Here is a 10,262-nt window from a genome sequence, read left to right as displayed (position 1 = left end):
ATCAGCGTTTAGGGCATCCTTCATCTATTATTTTGCAAAAACTTGTTAGTTCGATTCCTGCTTTGAAGTCTTTTATTTCTTCTCCTACTCCATGTTCTATTTGTCCATTAGCAAAGCAAAAGAGGTTAGCTTACGTTTGTCATAACAATTTGTCGGATCATCCTTTTGATCTTATTCATATGGATGTTTGGGGTCCTTTTAGTATTGAGTCAATAGAAGGTTTCAAATATTTTCTTACTTTGGTTGATGATTGTAGTCGAACGACTTGGGTATAGATGTTGCGAAATAAATCAGATGTTGCTATTGCCTTTCCAGCTTTTATAAAAATGGTAATGACACAGTTTAATAAGAGAATCAAAACTATTAGATCAGATAATGCACCTGAATTAGCCTTTTCAGAATTAATCAAAGAACATGGCATGCTACATTATTTTTCTTGTGCATATACACCACAACAAAATTCTGTAGTAGAGAGAAAGCATCAACATCTTTTGAATGTAGCTAGATCATTGCTTTTTCAATCAAATATACCTTTGCAATTTTGGAGTGATTGTATACTAACTGCAGTTTTCTTAATAAATAGATTACCTTCTCCTCTATTGGCAAACAAATCCCCTTTTGAACTTCTTTTACAAAAATTGCCTGATTACTCTCTTTTAAAAAAATTTGGATGTCTTTGTTATGTTTCTACTAATGTCCAACATAGAACTAAATTTGATCCTAGAGCTAAACCTTGTGTTTTCTTGGGTTATCCAACTGGTTATAAAGGTTATAAAGTCTTAGATTTAGAATCTCAGGTAGTTTCCATCTCTAGGAATGTGATCTTCCATGAAAGTATTTTCCCTTTTAAAACTAATGATTTAGTTAGAACTGTTGTTGACATGTTTCCAAATTCTATTTTACCATTGCCTGCTCCTTTACATTTTGTTGAATCTATGCCTTTGATTGATGAGGATAACTTGATTTTTAATCCTGATAAAGTGCCTGAATCATTGTCATCTGCATCACTGTCATCACCATTAGTTTCTGCACCTACTGGTAATATAGCGGCACAAGATACAGATGTTGGTACTCCGATCATAACTAGGCCTAAGCGAACTACTAAATCCCCTAGTTATTTGTCTGAGTATCATTGTTCTCTTTTTCCCTTTTCATCATCTTTGCCACCTACTACTTCTAATAAAGACATTTCTTCTTCTACTAAGCGAACTACACCTTATCCTCTTTCCACTGTCGTTTCTTATGATCGATATACTCCTCTTTTTCAGTCTTATATCTTTTCTTATAATATGGAAACCGAGCCTAAGACGTTCCATCAGGCTATGAAGTCTGAGAAATGGACAAATGCAGCGGATGCAGAGCTTCAGGCTCTTGAACTTGGTCATACCTGGGATGTTGAATCTTTGCCACCGAGAAAGAATGTCGTTGGTTGCAAATGGGTATTCACCATTAAGTACAATCCGGATGGCATAGTGGAACGCTACAAAGCTCGTTTGGTAGCTCAAGGTTTTACACAACAGGAAGGAATTGATTATTTGGACACGTTTTCCCCTGTTGCAAAATTGACTAGTGTAAAACTTATGCTTGGTTTAGCTGCAGTGACTGGATGGACTCTGACAAAGATGGATGTGTCGAATGCATTCCTTCATAGAGACCTAGATGAAGAGATTTACATGATCTTACCTCAGGGTTACACTCCTCCACCGAATGTTGTCTTGCCTCCAAATCCAGTTTGCAGATTACGAAAGTCCCTTTATGGACTGAAACAGGCTTCCCGACAATGGTATAAACGGCTTTCTTCAGTTCTTTTAGGAGCCAATTTCATTCAGTCTCCTGCAGATAATACTCTTTTTGTCGAGATTGAAGGAATTGTCATGATCGCTGTGCTAATATACGTTGATGATATCATGATTGCCAGCAACAATGACATTGTCGTGACTACTTTGAAAGATTTACTAAAGTTAGAGTTTAAGATTAAAGATCTTGGTCCTGCTAGATTTTTTCTTGGTTTAGAAATATCACGATCATCAGCAGGTATCTCAGTGTGTCAGAGGAAATATGCTCAAAACTTATTGGAGGATGCAGGTTTACTTGGCTGCAAACCAAGTTCTATTCCAATGGATCCTAACTTGCATCTTACCAAGAATATGGGCACGGCACTGGAGAATCCAAGGACTTATCGGGAGCTCATTGGCAGGTTACTTTATTTGACCATTACTAGACCGGACATAACGTTTGTTGTTCATCAGTTAAGCCAATTCATTTCATCTCCTTCTGATGTTCATCTACAAGCAGCATATAAGGTTCTCCGGTATATTAAAGCTAATCCCGGACAAGGATTAATGTATTCGGCTACTTCAGAGCTTTGTTTGAATGCCTTTTGTGATGCTGATTGGGCAAATTGCAAGGATACTAGACGCTCTATTACTAGTTTCTGCGTCTATTTAGGTACTTCTCTCATATCCTGGAAATCCAAGAAGCAAGGCGTGACTAGCAGAAGTAGCACAGAGTCCGAATATCGCAGCATGGCACAAGCAACTTGTGAGATCATTTGGCTTCAACAATTATTGAGAGATCTTCACATTCAGGTTACCTGTCCAGCTAAGTTGTTTTGTGATAACAAATCAGCTTTACATATTGCAATGAATCCAGTCTTCCATGAACGTACGAAGCACATAGAGATTTACTGTCACACTGTTCGAGATCAAATCAAAGCTGGGAAGTTAAAGGCATTGCATGTTTCTTCGGAGAATCAACACGCTGATATTCTAACCAAACCACTACATCATGATCCTTTCCATCATTTGCTTCAGAGAATGTCATTGTCAAGTCTTTATCTCCGAAGTGGCTGGAGCAGGGCGTATTAGCATATAGGTTGGTTATACCGGTTAATGCTGGTTAACTCAGGTTTGATATGGTTTAATGATTTGGTATAAATACTTTACAGTTGACATAATTGAGGGTTTATCCTTTTGTAATATACACTTTGTCAGTTAGATAAATAAAGTTCTGTTATCTCTCTGATCATCTCTTTCAGCTCCGATGTTTAGTTCGTCGGACTTTATCATTGACTTTAAGAGATAAACCTTGTTAAAGTCTTAGAAAAGAGTTTCGTCATCTTTTTCTTCTTCAAGATTCAATCTATGCCGACGACTACGTTTGATTAAGTTATTCAACTGCCATGTAATCATCAAAGGTTTCACGAGTAAGGAGGTATAGAAATACAAAATTATGATGAGTCGAGTACAGCTTGGACCTTCAACACTAGTCGACAGTCTACTGGCATTTAATCTTGGATGAATTCAATTCCAGTAGAATCTAGCTAGAATAGTGAGATGGAAGACCTTATCTTTCTTTCTTTTTTTGGGTCAACTGATTAAGAAGGTGTATTCAAACCATGATTTTAGAGGATTTTATGGGATTTAGTACATTTGAGATTTTGAGAGATTTAAGGAGAGTTTTTAAGATATTTGGTGGAATTGTTTGTGATTTGATTAGATTTAAAGGGTTTATATTGGATGGATTGTAAGAGATTTATAGGAAAAATAAAATGGATTTCCAAAATAAATTGAAAGATAAAATTCAACCTTACGGCTTGTACAGTTAAAAAAATTGAAAGATAAAAATGGATTTCACTGTTCATCATCCCCTTTCCCCAAATTTTGTTTCGTCATTAGTTTTTTTCTTCTAGTTTTAATTGTTAATTAAGAACTGGGGAGTGGAGAATCATGGTACCGTGGATAAAAAACATTGCCATCTCCCAGTACTGTTCATCATCTTCTAGTTTTAACTCCAGTACTGTTCATCATCTCCTTCCCCCAATCATCATCTCCTTTTCAATGGCCGAACGTGGAGCTCAGATGGTGAGGACGTGGTGGTTTCGAACGTTGATATGGAGGCGGCAAAAGAAGACAAGATTCAAGGATTTTGTTGTCGTTAGTGATGATAATGGTCAAATTGTATTGATAGTGAGAGGAGAGGTCACGGTGTTACTAGGGTGATAATTCTCCCTAAGCTGTCTATTGTTCTAGTGAGAGGAGAGGTCACGATGTTTTTCTTTTTGGGTAAAACAAATCCTTCAAAATAGCACATTTAGAGGTGTGATTTTACAAATTGGATTTGTAGTGTAAAAATGTATTCATAATCTCTCAAAATCTTCCAAAATCATTGTTATGAGATTTTAAAGAAAAAATAAAGTTATATTTTCAATAACAGTTGATTTTATATGATTTTTAAAAATTGTTGTTTGAATAACAAGACATTTTGAGTGATTTTAGTAAAATGTCATTTTCAATAACACTAGATTTAGAAAATGATTTTAAATTTCCAAATTGAATAACATGTGATTTTAATAAAAATCTGAAATCCTCCAAAATCATGGATTGAATACATCCCCTAAGTCTTCATCTAATGTTTTGTTGCACATGGCCTCAACTCATTATATTATATTATTATCTATGTTGCATGGAAACAGAAACGGAAACGCGGAAACGAAACGTTTCGGAAACGGGAAACGGGTTTTTTTGAAAAATAGGTAATGGAAACGTATAGGAAACGTATATATATTAATAAATCCCCAAACATGAAAATCATAATAAAAAAATTCTGAAACAACACAATTTCAAAACATAAATATTAAATAGTTTAATTAAAAATAAAACTGTTATAGCTTTTGCTTTTTAGGGTTCGACTAGTTATAACTTATGAATTCTTATAAATTAAATTATTTATTTATTAAATTTCAAAATTATAAAAAAGAGTTTCCGCCGCGTTTCCAAAACGGAAACTTCATTTCCATCGTGTTTCCAAAACAGAAACGGAGTTTCTATCGTGTTTCCAAACTGGAATTTTTAGGAAACGTGTTTCTGTGACTTGTTTCCGAGTTTCCATGAGTTTCCATTTCCGAATCGTTTCGGAAATGGGAAACGTACCTCAAAAAGAGTTTCCATGCAACATAGATTATTATCACCCATAGATAAACAAAGTAGACTTCAACAAAATCTTGCAGAGTCTTATCTTAATGTTTTTATGTGCATATACAAAAGTAAAGACAAAACCAGACAGTTTCCAAAATTAAACTTATAACTTGCTTACAAAGCACACATTCTACCAAATCTGAAGAAACAAAAGCTATAACTATACTATGGCTTTGAATGATTGTACAGTATGCTCCAAAGCAGACTAAAATTGGACTAGTCTGCACTTAATTTACCATTCACCATTGCATACCAGTATGCATTGTTGCATACTAAAAATCTCCATACTAGTATGCATTTGAGCGTACAACTCCATATCATTCTAAATTCACTATTAGTATGCATTTTTCATTCTGCTCCTCAAAAGCTCCATACTAATATAAACTCCATACTAATCTGCTCCATACCACAGTCCAATGTTTTGCATACCAAAATATTGGTATGCATTGTCCGGTTTATACCATACCGTACGACCATTGAAAACCTATATAGTCTACAAGATACAGATACTTAAAATAGCCAGAGGAAAAAAAAAAAAGAAAAAGCCTTTAAGAACCATGACGGGGTATTGGTCTTAGCACAGATGATGAGCTGAAGGAAAGCTTAAGCAATCAGACATTGGTGTTCTACAGTCTATTGTTGACTTGTTGTCTAAGTAATAAGGCGATACCTTAACGACCCTGCAAGAAAACAAAAGCAAAACAGAATACATGTGTTGATCACACTTGATCACTGTGAAGAAGTGAATGATCTTGTAGCTTAGTACCTTTCTTTGCGTTTCTCTAAGAACCGAGCCAAAGATGCTTTGCGCGTTTGCGGTAAACCCACTGTATTGGATAATAGCAATATCAAGCTGACATAAATATTTGACGACAAAATATTATTAGGTTATCTTAAGACTTCATTGTCAACCTTGTTGTGGTGGAGCCATATTGGAGGCATCGGTTTGGTTGTTGCACGTGGATACTAAGCTCACCATTTTTTGTCTGGGTAAAAGTCCAGTGATTCCGTTGGAAGGAAATAAAGTTGGAGAGTAAGTGGTTGCAGGAGAGTGATGAACCCGGTTTTGAGGTTTAGGCATTGAAATCGGTGTAGCCTGAGGTCCATTTCTGGCTAGCAACATGATAGCTTGGGCCTATGAGGGACAAATGAAGATTTAAGCAGACTGCTTATCAGATTAATGAATCATTCACCTTCTAACTGGAACCAGATTAGAGGTTTTCTGACTTGAGCCTATAATTAATGTTACTAAAATAGCCACTAACTCTAACTTGTTTCATCGACAGCTTACAACGTTGAAAGTGGTCTGAGAATGTAATGTATATTGGCATGGGGGAAAGTTACCTTTTCAGGAGATATGTCTTGGTAAACAGATACTGAACCGGCATAAAAGATTGTCAACTGATCAGGTGGTGACCCTGTAGGATTTGAAGAACATCTGGAACAAAAAAAAAGAGAGTGAAAGCTCGAGTCAAGTACGGGACAACTAAAGGAGTTGTGTCTCTACGTAAAGAAGAGGAAGATAAAAGCATTGCGTTCCTAATATTGGTTGGAGCAGGAAAGACTGAAACTGGAGGTGCTATGGTAGGAGATCCTCCCAAAGTTTGGTCGTTCATGAAACCGTTGATGAAGCTTTTGCCTCCCAAGAAAGTTTTCTTATTCTAGATACCAATAATATTGTAAAAGAGTTTATGAAGTTCATCATTAATACAAGAATAACATTTAAACAAAACAATTAAAAAACACTATTGATATTTGCCTCCCAAGAAAGTTTTCTTATTCTAGATACCAAACCAAGTGCCAAGTTTTTTTTACAATATAATTAAGGGTTAATAAATCACACTTAATAGATACAGTTTGTTTTTCCAAGAATTAGCCTAACCTGAACTGAGCTGTAGTAAGTTCTCCGGTTTACATCAGTTTCACCACAAGGAAGCAAATGGTCACTGACTGAAGTTCTACACCTGTCTTGATGGGATGTCCCAAAAGAAAGAATCTGAGGAGCAGAACAGGTTTTGCTTGCGAATGACCACTCCATCATACCTCTTGGGGCTGAAACATGAGCAATATGTCTCAAGAACACTCACGATCAATGCTAAAGTGGACAACTCTTATCTAAGTTTGAAACGTCGCAGATAAAGGGAAAGATCCACCAACAATGAAACAAATCTGAATAAGCTAACACCTTGGGGAATATAAGGATCATACAAATACTTCACAAACACAATTTTTTTTTTAAATGGTACTTAAAAGTTGAGACTCCTATTAAAGTTAAACACACATGACAATCCCAACTACCTCCAAGAAATTGCACGTTTCAGAATATAAAACAAGACAAAAACTATTGAATTCTCCGTGGTTAGGTATATCATTCATCCAAATTTGTAAATTGAGCTAAATTTAACACCCAACATGGTTCTAACTTAAATCAATTAGTCTACAATTGGAAAGAAAGAAAATATATTAATCAAGTCACAATCAATCTTGGTTATATTTAAATCATTTACGGATGATGGATCCTGTATATTTTTGTTAAACAATTCAACTTGCATTTGTTGTTAAATCTTCAATCGTCAGCCGGTCGCTATTTTAATCCATTCTTTTCCCAACATTTCACGTCTTCGTTTTTAAATAATATATGGAATTCAAGAAGTTTAAATTAATAAAACAATGGCATATAAACTGTTCAAAAAGAGCAACCAGTGTTTTCATTCTCAATCTAATCAGGCTAATTAGAAGAAGAAAAAAAAGATACATATACAGAAAACTGCTCATATACCAATATATTGATTTCGTAAGAAACAAAAAAAAAAAACAGCATCTATATTGTGGGCTGTTAGAAGAAAAAAAAAATATTTTGAGAACACTGATCGATCAACACCAATAGGCAACAGTTATAGAAACGTAAGCTTGTATTTTGTACTTTGCGAAAAGTAATTATCATTAGCTTTTAGAAAAAACGCACAACAAATTCACGAGTAAACGTTGAATTTTTAAACAATCGATGACCAAAAACATGCTTTCATCGACAGATCGACTACGTAAAACAAATTATAAGTTCTGGCTAACCTAATATGTTTCTTTTTTTTTCGTTTCCCTAGAGACAACATGAAAATAGAAGTCCCAAGCAAGGACGTAAACGTTCAAGCTTCAACAAGACAACCCCCAAAAAAAAACCTAATCGAGTACGTCTTTAACGACAAAGTGTTCCATAATCAAAGCTATGATTTATAAGTAATCATAATGAGAGGATTTGGTAAAGGAATTTTACCTAAATCTTGGTTAGTTTCCTCTTTCACAGTTTTCGGATATAGATTTGATCCAACCCCGAGAAAATCTCTCTCCATCACGCAAATCGTTGAGAAAACCAAGAAACGATTAATAAGCTTTCACCGGGGAGAAGAGTCGCCGGATCGGAGAAGAGATCAAGAAATGATAGAGAGAATATAAACGACTAAAAGAGACTTTGGAGAGAAAAAAAAATGAAAAACGTGAGTTGAAGTCACACACACCGCCGATTATATAATTTAATTTTCTCCTAATAATATACAAATCATCCCATACGATATACTATATCTAAGGTCTGCTTTCCTGTTCCGGAATAAAGACTTCCAATATTAGAAATTTAATCATTGGACTTAGAAATCATATTTTAGTTAATTTATTTATTTATATTTCAAGTATACTAATATTTTAATCATATTTATTTAAAGCTTAAAGCTGCTGATAAACCAATTATAATATGAAACGTTCTTCTTAAATTCAAAGAGGGCAAACCCGAAGTGCATTGACTCATTCTCTAGAATCTCTACTACACCAACATGGTAGTTAATTAATTATGTGGTATAATACTATAAATAATATGTTTAGACAATTGTTAAGGAAATATTAATCTTCTTTTTTGTCCAGGGTTCAAGTTTCAGCTACCTCTTTTCAATTCTGTAATTTGTTTAATGTGGTTGGCAATTAACCATTTGAGGCAAAGGTTACGGGCTTCTGGCCCAAGCCATTCCATTGTAAAATTGTTTATACATATGATAATAATGATATGATGGTGTATAAGAATTTAACCAACCAAGTTGGTGTAACAGAGTTTATAACGTATACAAAGAAAGAGTTAAGAGAAAAACTGAAAAAGTATGGAGTTGAGCAATTAAGTTTGTCCGCTGCACTGTTTCTCTCTCGGTTGACATGATCAAGAAGTGAGTTGGGTAGCTTTGACATCAAGTATCGTATATTACATAATAAAGATCCCAGTAAGGACATTGGACTTCTCCTCCGTTAATTAGAGTGGTTAATGAACACTTCATTACCGCTTTCAAACCACATATATCGCAGACCATGCATGAGTCCACACCATTTAAAGAACATGTAAAAAACCGAGAATTTCGGCTTGTAACGGACTAGTTGAGGCGTGTTTTGTGCATAACCCGCCAGGAGAACATGCCCATTACTATATATATCTAATCAGCCAACATATACTTGTAAAAGAACGACCATGAACAAATCTACTATCAAAGCTACGTACACTTAAGCCATCCATTTGGCAGTGGAGACCATTGATACCCTTTGTGGCTTTGTCTATTTTCATAGTCTTACTTTCAAGAGGAGTGAAAAAAATTTCATGCATCCTATCATTATTTGCTTCTATGTCATATATCCATTGTTAGCTTCTTCTTCTTCTTTTTTTGAACACCTTGCTTCTTTTATCCTTTTATCTGCATTATTTTGGAAGAGAAACGTTTCGATTTCCAAAGTCTCCACGTGATCAAAACGGTAGTTAACACTGATGGAGAGTAACGAATGAATATTTTTGAATCTTAGTCACATGTAAGAACCAATGTTGTCTTCTAGACCATCTGATATTATGAATTGTTTGCCATTTCTGTCTACACATTTCTAAATAACTTGAGCGAAGGTACGCGTAAACAATATATGGTTTATTGTTTCCTTCTTTTGACAACATCTTTGACATGAGATCAACTAAAAATGTTCTTGTTTTACACCAACAAAAAAAAAATGTTCTTGTTTTAAGTTAGAGTTAGTGTTGCAAGAGCACCCGATAAGCATCGTCATAGGAAATGTCTAATCTCTTGAGCAATTTACGGTCCCCATATTTTCTTCTTAATTTAAAGCAACTGAGCCACAAGTGGTGGGATAATCTCTCCATCTTCTTTACTATGGACATGAGTTTCCACCCAATAACCTGATCTAAATCTAAGTATATATCAGATTGTTAGTATAGCTCATTCAAAGGTGTTATGCTCCGCATACTTTGAGAGATAC

At 35.0% G+C, this 10,262-nt stretch overlaps 1 protein-coding gene across 1 annotated transcript; it reads right to left on the bottom strand.

Moving 5' to 3' along the window:
• Window positions 5,334-8,502, bottom strand: LOC104742369 (protein TIFY 6A-like). Its single transcript, XM_010463368.1, has 7 exons — window positions 8,248-8,502; window positions 6,859-7,028; window positions 6,516-6,637; window positions 6,321-6,414; window positions 5,889-6,111; window positions 5,743-5,803; window positions 5,334-5,656 (listed from the first exon to the last, which is right to left on the bottom strand). Exons 1-7 carry the CDS (start codon window positions 8,321-8,323, stop codon window positions 5,551-5,553), a joined length of 852 nt encoding a protein of 283 aa, XP_010461670.1. The 5' UTR covers window positions 8,324-8,502; the 3' UTR covers window positions 5,334-5,550.

The sequence above is a fragment of the Camelina sativa genome, chromosome 14 (genome assembly GCF_000633955.1).
Source record: "Camelina sativa cultivar DH55 chromosome 14, Cs, whole genome shotgun sequence".
In the NCBI taxonomy this organism is placed as follows: domain Eukaryota; kingdom Viridiplantae; phylum Streptophyta; class Magnoliopsida; order Brassicales; family Brassicaceae; genus Camelina; species Camelina sativa.
Note: the sequence above shows the minus strand (reverse complement) of the source record. Positions and strands in the feature narration are given on the sequence as shown.